The sequence below is a fragment of the Lampetra planeri genome, chromosome 6 (assembly GCF_965212315.1).
Source record: "Lampetra planeri chromosome 6, kcLamPlan1.2.h2, whole genome shotgun sequence".
NCBI classification, from domain to species: Eukaryota; Metazoa; Chordata; class Hyperoartia; order Petromyzontiformes; family Petromyzontidae; genus Lampetra; species Lampetra planeri.
In genome coordinates, this window is record NC_136112.1 from 2,109,819 (window position 1) to 2,126,499 (window position 16,681).

General features: G+C 48.2%; 2 protein-coding genes across 2 annotated transcripts in view; one reads left to right on the forward strand and one right to left on the reverse strand.

Moving 5' to 3' along the window:
* DNAH10 (dynein axonemal heavy chain 10) overlaps nucleotides 1–1,966 on the forward strand; it is a 67,109-nt gene extending 65,143 nt beyond the window's left edge. Inside the window, exon 82 of the mRNA XM_078595244.1 lies at nucleotides 691–1,966. Within this exon, the coding sequence (XP_078451370.1) occupies nucleotides 691–837 (147 nt within the window). The 3' untranslated portion in view covers nucleotides 838–1,966. The remainder of the gene's footprint in view (nucleotides 1–690) is intronic.
* Nucleotides 1,967–16,310, reverse strand: CCDC92 (coiled-coil domain containing 92). Its single transcript, XM_078595242.1, has 5 exons — nucleotides 16,067–16,310; nucleotides 8,726–8,916; nucleotides 7,143–7,187; nucleotides 4,205–4,565; nucleotides 1,967–3,737 (listed from the first exon to the last, which is right to left on the reverse strand). Exons 2-5 carry the CDS (start codon nucleotides 8,865–8,867, stop codon nucleotides 3,290–3,292), a joined length of 996 nt encoding a protein of 331 aa, XP_078451368.1. The 5' UTR covers nucleotides 8,868–8,916; nucleotides 16,067–16,310; the 3' UTR covers nucleotides 1,967–3,289.
* Between the last annotated feature and the right edge of the window lie 371 nt (nucleotides 16,311–16,681).

Here is a 16,681-nt window from a genome sequence, read left to right on the forward strand (position 1 = left end):
CCTGCTGTTGTCATTGTCCTCGTAAACGTGATTCCTTCTTCAACAAGATTGACTGTGGCCTCCCTTCCGTATTGAGTTCAGCTTCTAGAGTTGCAGGATCGTACAATTGTCTTCCTCATTCTTCCCTTGCACTGGTCAACTTTGGAAACTTCCTCCTGTCGTCTCGTTTTGGAAAGTTCCTGTATGACCTCGCTCGACGCTGGCTGCTGCTTGACCTGTGCCGTGCAACTCCGGTTGGGAAAAAAAAACAAGCACTCTTACATCGTATTGTGTTATCACACCATGTCCACCGCACACACCCCGGGCAAAATGAGTTGACTGTCCCCATTGCCATCTGCTTGCGTGCCGCTGCATGTACACACACACATAAGTACAGACACATACTAATGCAAACGATACACTGTACCGAGTTTTTTCTTAAAATTCAATAGCGCTTACACATTTAGTGCTACCTCACATTCAATTATGCTTGATGCTCTGGCCCGCTAAGTGCACGGCTCGTGTCTTGCTAATTTAATTTCAGTCCGGGCCCAATTGAATAGTATCCACATATAGCTTCCACCCCACTGCTAAGCCAGCTGTAGTCCGCTGGTTATCCACGGACTCCTCGCCTAATTATTGTCTCGGGGTGCGGGGTTTAATCCACTCTTGCCAGCTGACTGGCACGCGCTTTTTTTGTTTTGTTCACAGAGCACGCTGCGGACGCCAGTTTACACGACATCCACGCGCCGCAACGCGATGGGCGTGGGCCTGGTGTTCGAGGCCGACCTCTTCACTACAAAGCACCCGTCCCACTGGGTGCTGCAGGGCGTCTGCCTCACCCTCAACTGCGACTAGGACCCCAGCTGTGCATGACGCCGCCCCGATGCACAGTCCCCCTCCTCGGTGCAGATGTTTGTCCCCTCGCTCTTCGTATCTTATCCACGATTTTATAGAGCACTTTTGTCAAAGACCTTTACAAGGATTAAAAATGATACATTAGTATTGGTGGATGCGGAAAAGGGAGGGGATTTGAGTGTTGGGGAGGGGAGGTGATGTTAAGGAAGGGTGATGATAGGAAAGGGAGGGGCGAGGTTAGGAAGGGGACGGGGGGGGGGATGATAAAGGACAGGAAGTAGTAGAGGGATACGCTGTTCATCGTGATACGCTGTTCATCGTGATACATGCTGCTGTGCGGTGGCCGGGTGGCGCAGAGGAGCCAAGGCAGTGTTCAGAACAATGAGACGGTGGTACTGCTGAGATCCTGGGTTTCGGAGTCTGGGTCTCAGCCTCCTGTGATCAAACCAGGTTCTCAAGTGCAGAGATAATGGTCTCTGCCCATTCACCAATGACGAGTAAAAAAAAAACCTATCATGTTAAATTGGTTTTTACTTAATTCAGTACATTTTCCAGCTCCAACGGCTAAAATACATCTGTTTGCCATGCAAAAAGCATCCCCTGTCGCAGGCCAATATGCAAAGAGACTTAATTCGTATGTCTGTCACATCATCTTCCAAAGGTCTTTCTCTAACATGGGCAGATATACTGCTTTCTGAGAGTTCCGAATGGAAATGTGTGTCGTAACATGACACCGATAGCATCATTGGAACCTAATTCGCAAAAACAATCCTGTACTCGACAAAGTCCATTGTATTAGTCTCCTGAAGCCAGAATGTAAAGCATGCGTTTTCAAAAGCCCAACTACCCACTAATGACCCTTTCAAATGACGCACTTTTGCAAATGTATATTGTAAGGCTGGCTTGTACACAAACAGTAATATGTTGCGTATGTTCTTTTTGTAGCTTTGTACGGCAGTAGTAATTTTATCCTCTTTCATGTAACAATATTTTTTATTACTTCCGCTGCAGTCTTCATCAGTGCTGCGTGCGTGTGTGAATCATGCCTTCTAATACAAATGTAAATCATGTCGCAAGGTGCTGTGTAGAAGACATTGCAAAAAAATCATAAACTCTCACAAGCAAAATGTGTAAGGCGTTGGCTCTTTTTATTTTGAATCATTTTTAAATTATCATCACCATTATCGTAATGTTTTGTAATTATTATTTACTACGTAGCATACAGCAAATCATGAGTAAGTAAAAAAAAAAACCGTGTCTAGGTCGACTTAAATAAAGAATTAGATTGACCGGGCGCTGAAACGGAGGCGTAGAGATCTCAGTCGGCGTCAGAAACGGCCACGTTGCATACTGCGCCAGGGCTTACGTGGCACGCGCTTACTGCCCTTCACGCCTATGCTAGCGATACCCGGGTAGTGCAAGGGACCTGGGAGTCCATTATTTACAAGCTCACTGCGTGCCGACTTTGCAAGGAGTGAACGGAAGCATTTGTAAGGCCATCGGGCATCAGTGCTGCATTGCAGTGAGCGTCGTCGAAAGGACGGAAATATGAAACGTTCTGAGAGCGTTCAAAATGTCAATTATAACCTGCAAAGCATGCGACGGCTTTGAGTCTAATATTGTCAGAAATAAATACAAACAGATAAAAACAACACGAACGCTAAAATAATTAGTCATGAGCTGCAGCTTTCAGTCAATTTAAGATATTTGTCTTTTGGTGGAGTATCAATTTTCTAACTTGTATATGACTCCACCTGGTTCCCCTTAGCTCCAGCACAATTAAGGATTTACCTTTTTGAGAAGTTGTGACGTCATGTTGGTTACTGGGATATACCTATAGATGTTAGCGTTAACTTATCAGAATCTTAGCTCACCTAATATACCCAGGCACAGCAATGTAGCAAAATATGACGGCTCAAAAGAAGACATCTAGCAACACCCACAAATCTGCCAACGCAAGAAGAAGTTGATTATCTAACTGCATCGAAAATAACGAAAAACATGAAAACAGGTATCAGTGCAACGGCTTCAAAATGTTAGAAAAAAATCACGACAAAAATAAAAAAAACTCAAAACGTTGGATTCAAAGATCAGGTCAAACGTATAAAAACATGTAAATGCAGAAGGTGCTGGCATAAATTTAACCATGGGTCATGCTAAATGACAAAGCCTCAGCCCTCTCAGATCACGTTTTGCTCTCCCCTTAAGTGGCAACGTCCTTCTATCTACAATGAAGCCACAGTAATTAAAAAAAGCATCTCCTCACCACATAGCATTGGCCATTTTTATCGCGTGGCAATGCGGTTGTATTACCACGAAATACGGCGGCTCTTGGAGATCTGGGAAGGCTGAGGTGACGGGGATGAGGGACACGGCGGCGAGGCGAGTGATAGAGGGGATGAGGGATGGGAACTGCAGGGGGGGATGACAGAGGGAGCTCGTGGGGAGCAGCTCACACGGAGCGGTCCGTCTCTCCGCGCGCGAGGAGCACGCTCGCGCCGTTCAGCGGCTCCACGGCCAGGGTGTGAACCTCCGGCGCCGTCGGTCCGGGAGGCGCCACCTGGGCCGTGCGGTGCCTCGGCCGCGCCCCCGTGCGCGCCGGAGAGATGGGCGGGATGAGCGCCGGCCGCAGCTCGAGGGGCGCGCAAGGCGGCGGACGTCTGGGGGGCGGCGGCGGCAGCAACAGGAAAGGCGCGGGGTCCGGCATGCCGTCCCCGTCACGTCGCGCCACGGACACGAATCCCACATCCCTCCGCGACGTCGCCCCCGCCGTCGCCGGCGTCGCCTCCAGCTCGGATTCGTCGAGGACGCCCGTCGTCGGGCTCATTCGCACCGATCGCCGTCGCACGCTCTCGGCGGACCGCTGTCTTGCAGACGACGGTGGCGGCGTCGGAGAAAACCTGCCCGCGGACGTAAAAACCAAAGCCCTGTCCAGCCGCACCGCTGTGCCAAATCTCATTTGCAGCCGCGAGCGCTGCGAACGAACGACTGTGGGGCATCTTCTTGGTTCTTTCGGTAAAGTCATATAGAAGGGAAGTAATAAAATAATAAAAATAAAACATAATAAAATAATTCTCACGACGTTTCGGCCACAACACAAGCAGCCGTCCTTAGGTGAAGACCAGGTCTGTCGGGGAGACGCTGAAGCCACAGACCTGGTCTTCACCTGAGGACGGCTGCTTGCGTTGTGGCCGAAACGTCGTGAGAATTATTTTATTATGTTTATTTTTATTAATTTATTACTTCCCTTCTACGTGACTTTACCGAAAGAACCGAGAAGATTAATCCCTGCAGTCACGAAAGCTTTAAATCGAGACTGTGGGGCATTTGCTTACGGAAGCCGCGCAATGACCGTCAAGAGCCGTACCTCTGGGAGAACGCAACTTCCCGAGCGTGGACTCCTGGGCCTTGGCTATCGCGCTTTCTCGCCGTCTCCGCGGCCTGTACGGACGGTTGGTTGACGCTGATTTGGCGCTTGGCAGCGTGCAGCTGTGATGTAAGGTAAGCGATGGTGCTGCCCTTCTGCTCCAACTCCCGTGACAGCGTGCTGAGCTTGTGGCTCTTGGAGCGGAGTTGCTCCAGGTACCGCCGTTCGCGCTCGCTGGCGCCCGCCTTCAGCGCCAGCAGGTGGGCAGTCGTCTGCTCAAGCTGGTCACTGAGTGAGCGATTCTCCTGCTCCTGTGCCCGCAGTTTGGCTTCAAGCTCCTGGTGGCGCTGTTGCAGGTCGCCTGCAGCAAAATGGGTGGAACATTCAATTTAATTTCATAGCGTTGCTGGATAGGGCCAGCCTGCATGCAAGCCGTGTAATAATTCACAAACTAAAATCGATTCGTACGCCCACAATAAGTGCACAGCATAGCGCACGTCAAAAAATACATATTTTTCGATTTTCGTAAATTACATGTGCAGTTATGCTTATGTCTCTTTAGTTTAATATAATTAATTACAAACATAATTCGTTATTTACAGAGAAAAAAAGACACCAAACGTCTGAGCACTTTATTTCAGGAGGGTCCTCTCCCTCGGGATGTTGGGCCAACACAACCCTCTCTCACCTGAAGACGATTGCTTGTGTTGCCATCTACGTGGCTTTACCGAAAGACCCATAGAATATGTATTCCTGCAGTCAAGCTTTAAGTCAAGATTTAACTGCCATGTGCTTTTATGTATTGGAGGAAACCGGAGAACCTAAAAAGAAACCCAAAAGAAGCGATACAAAGAAAACAGAAATGAGATGGGACCAATAAGACAAAATATTGATTCTTTGATTCTCATTTCTACCTGGAATCGTGAAAATCTAATTTGCGGGGAAGTGAAACATCACGTGTTACTTGACATACACGGTGCCCTGGGTGGAAAAAAACAACACACCTCTCAGGTTTTTAACTGGGAGAGCAGGTGGTCTATGTCTCTCTGGGTCTCTGTGTGTCTCTCTGGGTTTCTCTAGGTCTCTCTATGTTTTCTCAGTGTCTCTCTGTTTATCAGTGTCTCTCTATGTATCTTTGTCTCTCTGTATCTCTCTATGTCCCTCTATGTTTCTCAGTGTCTCTGTTTCTCGGTGTCTCTCTGGGCCTCTCTTTGTCTTTCTATATTTCTCAGTGTCTATATTTATGTATTTGATGTATTTTCTCACTGTGTCAATGTTGCTGCGTACCTCCATTTGTACGCCCAGTACATTTTTTCTATCCCTCGCAGCTTTGCACCACCCTCAGTGGCCAACCCGGGTTGCCCACCGCGAATGTTAAGGCCTGAGATGACAACCCATCAGTATGCGCAAGAGGAGAAGCAACTTTTGAAAGTAACAAAGGAAACAAAGAACTTAATTCACTTAAAATGTCACGTAAATAACAAGAAATGGCTACCAACGGGCAAAAAAATGCATTACTTATAATTGCCTGAAGATATACACCTCGAATAATTATGGGTATTTTTTTTTTGGCGACAGTGCAGATGCATGATTAAAAAATTACTCGCCACATTCATCAATAGCACTTAAAACAGAAACATTTAAAATGAAATAACAATTTGGGCATCGCTGTTTTGAAGACGGGCTATTTCCCGAAACAGCCTAACATTTCTACATTTTATACAAGGAAAAGTTAACAAAGGTGGTGAGTTTCTTTAACATTTGTGGTTATAATGAGTTTGTGTGCGACACCGAAAACCGTGTGCGGTGTCGCATTGCATAAAAACTGTCAGTCTCCGAGCTCCAGATAACGTGTTCACTCAGTGGTGCCCATTGGTCGAATTTTGTGATAAAATATCCCATTACTTTAAAGCATGCGTGTGTTGTTTTCATGCCAGTTGCTCACATTGAGCTTTCCCGGGACCCCGTGGGAGCTACTTTGGAATGATCTGAACAGCGGGCAGGCGTCGTTGAATAATGCATGCTGCAGCACGCAGCAAGCTTGAATCATCCGCACAAGTCGTGTGAACTCCCACTGCCAAATACCCCCCCCCTTCGCCTCCCCAAGTACCCCAAGCATGCTGCATACAGCAGTCGAAAAAACCCACGGCTCCCGTGCCGTGTAGCCAGCAGTCTTTTGTGAAAGGCGATTTAGAATCCGTAAAGGTGTCACAAGACTACGTTTTTAGACTCCCGGGCGACAGCGCAGCAACCCATTACCCGGCGTGAATTATTGATGCGACTGAAGGCTGCTGATGCCAAAGGCTACTTCCGCATCCTGACATCATTCTCCTCCAAAAATAAAAATGGATCAACGGGGCGAGTCGACATTGCCCTGTGCCTTGCCGCAGTCCAGCCCTGCCCATGCAGTGTTTTAGCCGTGCGCAGTGCTGGGACCGTATTATCCAATGGGCATAATAGGCACTGTGCAGTGCTGTAGCTGCTCCGTGCCTAATGCTTGCAGTTCCACACCAGAGTAGATAACGATGCATTAGCGTTGCTGGTTATCCAAAGTAAAATCGATCCGTGTCATTTTAAAACGATTCCCCCCCCGCCCCAGATGTATTATTATTAGAATAATTAATTTGTTATTAAGTTACGACATTTTAATGCTTCATTTATTGATGGTGTTGTGTTGTGCTGCAAGCATTTGAGAGTAGAAGTCTTGCACGGGGCCAGCGGTTTGTAAGCGATGCGCACTGTAAGCGTGCAGTATTTATTTCACGGTGACTAATCTACGTTAAAAGTGATACGAATCTGACAACAGAGGCTCCCTAGTAAGGCGGGGCAGCTGCAACGATACCGCCGCCAGACCATTAGGAAAATCAATTTGCAATCCAGCGACCTCGGAAGGATAAAACGTGGCACCACCGACGGCCATCGCAGAAATGGATCTCACCTGGCTCATTTTCAGACTTGACTTTTGCCAACTGAAAGGTCAAATCTGCAGAAAGAATGACAAGCATCAGTCACGACATCACGACATGCGCTTCAGTGAAGGAAGGCCCATCAAGTTGCCCGAGCGGTACAATTGTCCATTAGTTCCTGCTGGCTCTTGTAAAAACTACAAACTAAACGATTTTTTATTTTACCAGGTAAGGCCCACTGAGCTACATAGCTCTTTTTCAGAAGTGGTCTGGCCACAAATGATAGCTCAATGAAGTGGCTTACTATGTGGACATTTATAGCAGCCAAATACTCCAAACGCATGTTTCTAAATGTGGAGGGAAAATAGGGAAGACACATAGAAAAATCCACGTGACCATTGGGAGAACACGCAAACTCCAAATACACAGCGGGCGTAAGGGTCAGGATCGAACCCACGACCTTCTGTATACTGGGCGAGGTAATTAACATCTCGCCACCATGGCACCCATTGTGAGTGTTGAGTGCACCCTTACAAGTAGCTATTCCTATCTCTACAACTATATCTTCAAATAACTATCTCCATAAATGAACGACAATGTAGAAAGGGCAGTCAAAATGTGAGAATGAGATAAAGTGAGATACTTAAGAATGTCACACCAGTCTACATTTTTGGATATATTCAAGGCCTAAAGTGAAATTCCAGTTGGACAATACATGATCGTACCTCAAGAGTGGTAACTATTGCGAAAATGTACATTAAAAATGTTAACGTGGTCTCATAATGTTAAGTCTGCCAGAATGTTATGTTTTCACATTAAGTACACTCCCGATACACACTTGCCGATCCTACCAGATTTTTACACGGTAAGCTCCCGATTTTCTCTTCGACGACAAACCGGTTTTCAAAATCAGAGCATACCACTTTATAAATTCCATAAGATATTTGTCGCAATTTTTTCGTGCAAAAAAATCGGCGTGCGATGAAGACGGCTTACAAATCAGCAGCCTGATGTAGCCCCGCAGCAGACGATGACAACTGTTTTATCGTGGTCGCCCATCCCTGCTCAGCTTCCGAGACTGAACGAGATTAGGCACCTTCCGGGTGAGGTGGTCATGAGCTAAATAATCACGAAGCTATTGTGCATGGGAAATAAGTAAATCGGTGATGCTTTCGAGTCCCTTCATACTTCAGTATCACAGATTTATTTACAAGGCTGATAAAGAGTGAATGATATGAGTCACTAATTTCAAATGGTTATCTCATAATTCACTGTTGTTGGCCACGAAAATAAATTGCAGGTGGCACCATCAAGTGAATTTTTTTTTTACATGTAAATCTCATCAGGCCCTATGGTGGTGCCAAGTGCAGTCTCCAACTCGTATAATCCACTCGAACGCTCTCGCCTCTCTATTTACGTGCTATGAAGTAAAGCCAAGGCCACAGTGTTACTGACGAATATGTTTTCAGTGAAATGTCTGTTCTGTGCTCATGGACTATACTCAAAATGTTACCGTGCACCAGAGCCCCTTTCATGAAGCACCTGTTCCCTCGTCCCCGGCTGCCACCCCCCGCCCCCAGTCCACCTCCACCCCTGCTACACCCGGCTGACCGACCTGTGCAACGCTGCTGCAGGCTGCGGATCTCGACGTGAAGGCCCTGCAGGGTGGCGGCGTGCTCCTGCTGCAGGAACAGCAGGTTCCGCCGGGCGCTCTGCACCTGCATCTCGAGGGGCTGCAGCGCCGCCGCCGCCGCCATGGTGGCCTCCCCTTTGTCGGACACAAAGTGCGCGCGTGCGCCCGTCCTCCTGCAAGAATTAGACACCCACTTGTCGGTTGGCACGCACACGCCGTGGTGCCGATACGCACGTTGGCGCCAGCATGTCTGACGTGGAGCGTCGCCGCGGTCCTTGGCGCCTTCCCATAGATTTCAGCAAAAAAATTGAAAGCACCGGAGGTGAACCAGGGGGTTCGGCCCTCTGACGCGATGTACCGCGCGTTGTTCGTGAAAACCTGCGGGAGCTAAACAAGCGCCCGGCATGTGGAGCAAAACGTTGGACATCGTGCCGAACAACGAGTGGTTCTTCTAGATTTGAAGCTTTCGTGACTGCAAGGATTCATACTCTTTGTTTTTTTCGGTAAAGTCACGTAGGTAAAAAATTAAATAAATGAAAACAACTCAATTAAATCACGACGTTTCGGGCGCAACACAAGCGTCCTTCTTCAGGTGGGGACAACGTAGCGAAAGCACAACCACTTAAGTGTGTCTAAGAGATGGCTGTAACGAGTGGTATGACTCGAAAAACACACCGAAGAGCTGTACAGAACAAATGCCGAAAACCTAACGTGCGTCACTGAGAGCAGAGGACAGTTCATGCACCCGGCAGAGTAATTTTTACTTTAATACATTACAAGGAGATGGTGCATAACAACAGATGTTCTGTGCTTAAGAGATCATCCATTCGCAATCCATTTCAAACCCACGTAATGAGGCATTAATCTGTTAATCCATCTGCAGATCGTCAAACATCTGCAAATGCCTTTTAAAAAGTTGTGACGTAAGAATCCGTGCCACTGCCTTCCGTGTCTCTTAATCAAATCCAGCTTAGCATGCAATTGGCTCAGCGAGCTAAAGCCAAATACTAAATCAGATGATTATAAGCAAACAACTTAGCAGTTCATCTTCTTGGTTCTTTCGGTAAAGTCACGTAGATGGAAAATAATAAAATAAAACATAATAAAATAATTCTCACGTTTCGGCCACAACGCAAGCAGCCGTCTTCAGGTGGAGAGTCTGCATTCAGACTCTGCCTTCTCGACAGACCTGTTCTCCACCTTAAGACGGCTGCTTGCGTTGTGGCCGAAACGTCGTGAGAATTATTTTATTATGTTTTATTTTATTATTTTCCATCTACGTGACTTTACCAAAAGAACCAAGAAGATGAATCCCTGCAGTCACGAAAGCTTTAAATCGAAACTTAGCAGTTGCTTCAAAGATCAGCAGTCACACGGTGTGTCTTGCGGTGGCGGTGATGGAGTGGGCTCGATCCACTGCTCTCCGTGCACATTTGGTAATCTCACATTTGCGCTGTGCAGCATTGGTGCTGTTCTTGCTGTGACGTAGACCCTGTGCTGCATTGTTAGGGATGGGCTAATGGGCCGTTGCGCTCAAATACAATTTCAGCCGCAACGTGACTGTTTCCCGCTGCCGTTCCGGTAATCACATTTCAGCTGTTGAGGCCCTGAGGGGAATAGACCGATGTGAACAACCCATCTTGCCTCTCTCGGGCCGATGTGCCCATGTCTGTGTTTTTATCGAAGGAAAACAGACAAAAACAAGGAAGCCACCTACACGCATGGGTAATTTTTCGCTGGAATTACGGAATACAGTACTCCCATTCACGTCAAGAAAGGTTTCCCCCCCCCACCCCAAATTCGTTTATATATTTTTAGCAGAGACAGTTTTTTCTCAAACGAAGGGCATCCAATTTCGATGCGGGTGCAATGAATTCCAATGCTGGTTAATATAATGTGCCCACTGCTGTTAGGACATTCCAGGATGTGACAGTTAATTTAGCCAACGTGGAAGTGAGCAGCCTGTAAAAGAATACACTCTCTCTTGATGTGATGTGAGATGTGCGGAGTTAAATTGAAATTACGGGGGTGGGTTTGAAGTCAGAGGATTTCTTTGCCAGCGCACAAATAAAGCTGCTGTAAGGGTCCTGGGCCGGTAAAAGCGCAGCCAATAACGCAAACAGCCAGCTCTCTCAGCCCGTAGCCTGACAAATGATTAATCCTGCGCACGCTGTGCAGAAAGGCTACTCAAGCGACCAGTCGTATAACCTTCCCTGAGGCAAGCGCGTACTCTCCTCAAAGCGCTGTCAAATGGTAAAGCACTCGCCCGCATTAACGCTGCACTACGTTTGGGAGAAAGTGTGTAATGCTTCACACGGGCCCTGCGTCGTGTCCGCACGACGTGCGCGCTAACGTGCCGGTGATGGACGCTGGAACTCCGCGCGAGGCGGTTTCTTTTTCGTTGTCGGGGGGGGGGGGTGGAGGGGTAACGTCGAACGCGCTCGCTGAGTTTGTGAAAAACGAGCGAAATATTTAGGTTGCGCCGCTGCAAGGGGTGTCTGACATCGGCCGTGCGGCAAGGACAAATCCGTGCGCTCGCAGACGTGCGCACAGTCTTTTTTTCTCTCTCTCTCTTTGCGCAGCGTGCCGTAGGGGTACGGGAAACAACAGTGCAGTCACCATTAAGCCACGGCCGCCCTCTTTCCTCCGAGGAATTGGCATCTCCATTAGATCGGAGGAGAAAAAAAAACCTCAGCCTTCACGGTTTGCGTTCATTTCCCATGGGAACCAGCTAAGCAGACGAGGCAGTGCGGGTGGCAACAGCCAGAGGTCTAGTTCTAAAACCCGTAACTGCCATTGTCTGATCCAGTTGAGGCAACACGCAGGCTGCCAGGTCTGTGGGGTTTTCAAGCTGCGTGGACCTTGACATGTGAAATCTATTACTGTGTTCCAAACATTTACGCGAAAGGGAGGTGGGGACAGGGGTCAGTGGCGCTCCCCACTGGTGGCACCGAAAATAATTAAAAGTGCTCCCGAGGGGCTCCGGATCTCTCTTGGCTGCAATTCCTTGATCAAACGTGAGCCGCTGCCAGTCCTGGCTCAAGGCACCAGGCCATGGGTTTCCCTGCACGCCCATTCGTGGGCTTGTGCCGAAGATGGTATCGAACCGTCGCGTCACCTTCTGCACGGGTGTGCGAAAGCTCACAACGCTCACGTGTTCTCCAAGCGTCAGCCCTTCGGCAAAATATTTTCACAAAAGTACACCAGAAGCTCAGCACAGTAATGATACATCAACACACGTGCTTACATTACGTTGACGTAAGGTGAAGGGCAATTCCGAAGCAAGTGTGCTACTTTTCATATAAGCACAGCTGGCCTTGCTCCCAAGGGGTGTACTTATAACCATCTTCTAATCAATCTAAAGAAGACTCCTTGTGAGCATCGTCGGTATACTGGAGTGCGATGCAGTTGAGCCTAGCTGTATGGCACAGCTGTTGTTAATGCTTGCATGCAGTCTATGATTATTATTATTGCTAATAAAACTTCACAGCTATCAATAAGAGATCTGAGTGACTCCGCCACGAGCTTCGTGCAAACCATCGTGAGCTTGAGCTGCCGGCAGATTCCAGGGAAACCGCCCGTTTTGTTTGCAGCGGTCTCTCGCCACAATTAGCGGCCGAGGTGCTTTACAAAGCGAGTTTCTGTCGGTGTCATCTGTCAGCACCCGCGTGTGGTGTTACACGCCGCACGACACACGCCTGTGCCACACGTCTGTGCCGCGTGCAGTACAGAATTAGTTGCTGTCGCGTTCTTTAGGGGAAGAGATCTCATGACAATGTCAACAATAATTAGCAGCATTTTGTCAATCCTCCAGTGGATGAGGGTGAAGACTTCCTCATGTAGTGGGGGGTTTGATCATACTTGACCATATTGGTCAGTGAGGGTTTGCGTAGGGAGGGGCTCAGAAGTTAGCCGTGGTCAGGAATCGAACTTTGGATGATGGTGGGTTCATAGTGCAGTGCTCTAACCATTGCGCCACCACCCACCTAAAGCAACTTCCACGAAAACGCAGGACGACTGAGGCGGTGGAATGTTGTATACCTTGCGTCCAACCATTACCAATTGTTACGTCTATAGCAGTATACGAGAATGTGTGTGTCAAGTGTGGGTGTGAATAAGTTGACTGACCGAATCATCTCAGTCCGTCGACCCATGGCACCTGGGTCTGTCCCGTGACCTGCTAGCGGGCGTTCGACACTTTACGCGGCCTTAAAGTGCACCTAGACTGGCACAAGCGCCGTGGTGACGTCACCGCAACCTAGTGGCGAATAGCGGTTGTTGTGGACAAGTCGAGTGGTGGAATTGGTGGCCAACGGATAGCACGCCCGGGAGGGCAGCTACCACAGAGATAGAGCGATGAGATCAGGACACGTGCACAAGAGTGAGATGGACAGGACCGCCGTGGTGCAGGAGCGATAGCGATGGCATGGATATTCCCTATTATCTAGCAGTGGATACAAAAAATGGTTTATGGTGATGCTGGCAGGACCCTGTGCTGTGTTGATTGTGCCACTACGGTAAAGCCATCCAATTACTGCACTGCACCGTATTTCTTCAGGGAAATTAATCGGAGTGTTGTTGGCTGCTTTATATGCCCGAAAGTTTAAAGACGAAGCAGCCCCCGGCTCCAGCTCATCGGGGATAGGGGGCCAGTGGTGGGGTGAGAGGTCACCATAACGGTGAAATACCGCGAGGGAGAGTGAACTTGGGTGGTGCCAAAGGGACATTTGGTGGTGCAGGGACCACTCCGCTACCCACCCCAGCACCACCCCCATCACTACCGGCACTGCGACCCAGTGACATCATCATCTGCAAAATATTAAATCCATTGCAAAACTTGTGCCACAATCGTAGAATTGAAAATAAACACACCAAGTCTCCATTGCCGAAAGAGATCACAGATGCAGTATTTCAATACTGCTCGCAGATGGTTATATCTGGGCATTTACATTGAGCAGACGATTAAATAATTTACAGCCCACGCCACTGCCATGTCAGTCACGGGGGTTATTTGACCTTACTTCACGATACTGGTGTGTGTGTGTGGGTCGTTGCAGGGACAGGCCCAGAAACAGTTCCGAGATGATTTGGAACCGATGTTAGCTGTGGCCGTTAATTAAACACAGGTCACTAGGTTTACAGTGCAATGTGCTTGCCACTGCATCACCTGGGGTGGAGCGGTGGTTAGTGGTGGTGGCGCAGTTACGCTCACATTTAGACACACGTTATGTTTACAATGTGTTACAGTGCAAGAGACATATAGGCCAGACATCGTAACCTTCATTACATCACATCTTCAACTCACTCTGCAGTAATAATGAGTACGTGAGTGATGATGATGCAAGTGATTATAACAAACAATGTTGATGACAGAGATGATGTTGATTACAGCAATGGTTACAACAGGAATAACAATGGCAGAAGTGATGATGGTAGTGATGTTATTGAGTAAAAATTACAGCGATCATGTTTTGATGCTGACCGAAAAGGAGATCAAGATTGATAATGGATATAATTTTTACAATGGCATAATTGGCATCGTTGCTACTCCGCTAATGCAATGATTGATGATTAATGCTGATTTGAAACCAATAACAGCTGATGTTCATTCGAAATAGATTATTGTTACAATACGGTCACAGAAATTAATACACCGTACATTATGGACAGTACGATATCGTACGGTACTTTTATTCTACTGTTACCATCGAGACAAATACATCGTCTTGCTCAGGTGAAACGATTGCGCCAAGGCAGGAGGAACATCAATAAGATATCTCTACATTGCAATTAATAACCATTCACTTTATGAGAGCAATGTTGAGAATATGATGATGATGACAGCAATTATGACGACGAGATAAATGATGTTGAAGGCTACAGCTGTGATGTTAAAATTACAAGTTGTATTTAATAACGACAGTGATGGTTACGGTGATGATGACGATAACAGCGATGATTGCTACACCGATGATTGTGGGTGGTGGCAGTGATGATGTTTAAGATGGCAGTGATGATGTTGAAGATGGCAGTGATGATGAGTGAAGATGACAGCCACGATATTTAAGACAAAAGAAACGATGATCGTATGGCTGTGGACAACACCACCATCAAAACAACAAAGACTAATATCCCCCGTGTAGCCTTAACAGGCTGTAGGGGCAAGTGCTGTTAGCGAGCACCTATGATGGCTGGCACGCAACACGAGGGGGTGGGTGGCCAGCACCACGCCCGACCGCCTTTGTCTCCCCAGTGGCGATGTTTTGCACATCGCACCGGGTACTCATTTGAGGCTGAGTCGATATATGGGGAGGCCCAGGACCGGTTCAGATAATCGTCACTGGGTGTTGTTTCCCATGAGCGGGTATTTAACTCGGGTCGCCGGGTTCGTAACGCAGCGCGCTGACAACAACATCACCGATAACACCACCACCACCCAACAACATCACCACCACCACCCAACAACAACACCACCAACAACAACAACAACGCCACCCAACAACACCACCACCACCACACAACAACACCACCACCACCCAACATCACCACCACCCAACAACACCATCAACAACAACACCACCACCACCCAACAACACCACCACCACCACCACCCAACACCACCAACAACAACAACAACGCCACCCAACAACACCACCACCACCACACAACAACACCACCACCACCACACAACAACACCACCACCATCCAACATCACCACCACCCAACAACACCATCAACAAAAACATCACCACCATCACCCAACACCACCAACAACAACAACAACGCCACCCAACAACACCACCACCACACAACAACACCACCACCACCACCCAACACGACCAACAACAACAACGCCACCAACAACGCCACCAACAAAAACACCACCCAACAACATCAACACCACCACCACCCAACAACAACACCGACAACAACGCCACTAACAACAACGCCTGAAACTCGGACAACGGGGCAAAAAACCCGTGACCAGTCGCATTCAATACCACACACAACATCGCCTCGAGTACATTGCAACCTTTATCCAGCACCCTCCTTGATTGGGGGGCGCGGCGTTTGTTTGTGTGTGTGGGGGGGGGTCATCGTCTCATTTTTAATCGAATTCCTCAATGTAGGAGCGTGCTTCGTTGACACCGGCAAAGGACGCAGAATCGACGCGTGCGAGCGAGAACGCAACGCACCGACCCCGCAGGAGACGGAGCGAGCAAGTCAGCTGAGGCGCAGGAGTGCGATAGATCGATGGATCTATGGATCGGTGATGAATGATGATGATTATTGAGACCGGCCGACCCGGGTACGTCCGCTCACCGTAGTCGTCGTAGTCGTCGCCGCTGCTGCTGCTACACCAGGGCCGCTCTCTCCACCACCACCACCGTCTCCACCGTCTCTTGCCGGTCGCCCAGCTCGAGCGTGAGCGTGCGGCTGTTGCCGGCAGCGACAAGAACAAGACGAAGGACGAGGAGAACGAGGACGAGGAGGGAGCGACGAGGGCGAGCGGCCGGACCCAGCAGCGCTCGGGGGCAGCGCCGCCCGCGCTGCGTCTGTGCGGGGACCCCCCTTGGTTACCACGGCGACCCCCCGCGGTCACCATGGCGACCGGGTCCGCAGGGCGAAACCATTGTGCTCCTATAACGGGGGGGGGGGGTGAGATGAAGGCGCAGACCCTGCAAGTGCTTTGCTTCTAGATTTGAAGCTTTCGTGGCTGCAAGGATTCATACTCTAAGGTTTTTTTGGTAAAGTCACGTAGGTAAAAATAAATAATAAAATAATAGAAGTAATTCTAGAAATAAAATAATTATTTATTATTTAGAAGTAATAATATAAATAAAATAATGATTTATTATTTTATTTCTATTATTACTTCTATTTTATTATTATTTATTTTTATTTTTTCCTGCGTGACTTTACCGAAAAAACCTAAGA

What these genes read in the sequence shown, in the direction of transcription:
- CCDC92 (XM_078595242.1), bottom strand. Translation starts at nt 8,867, where the DNA reads ATGGCGGCGGCGGCGGCGCTGCAGCCCCTCGAGATGCAGGTGCAGAGC. An exon ending in CAAGTCTGAAAATGAGCCAG is followed by an intron (nt 4,566 to 7,142) that starts GTGAGATCCATT and finishes ATTTTGCTGCAG; the next exon opens with GCGACCTGCAACAGCGCCAC. An exon ending in GAAGTTGCGTTCTCCCAGAG is followed by an intron (nt 3,738 to 4,204) that starts GTACGGCTCTTG and finishes GTCCGCGGGCAG; the next exon opens with GTTTTCTCCGACGCCGCCAC.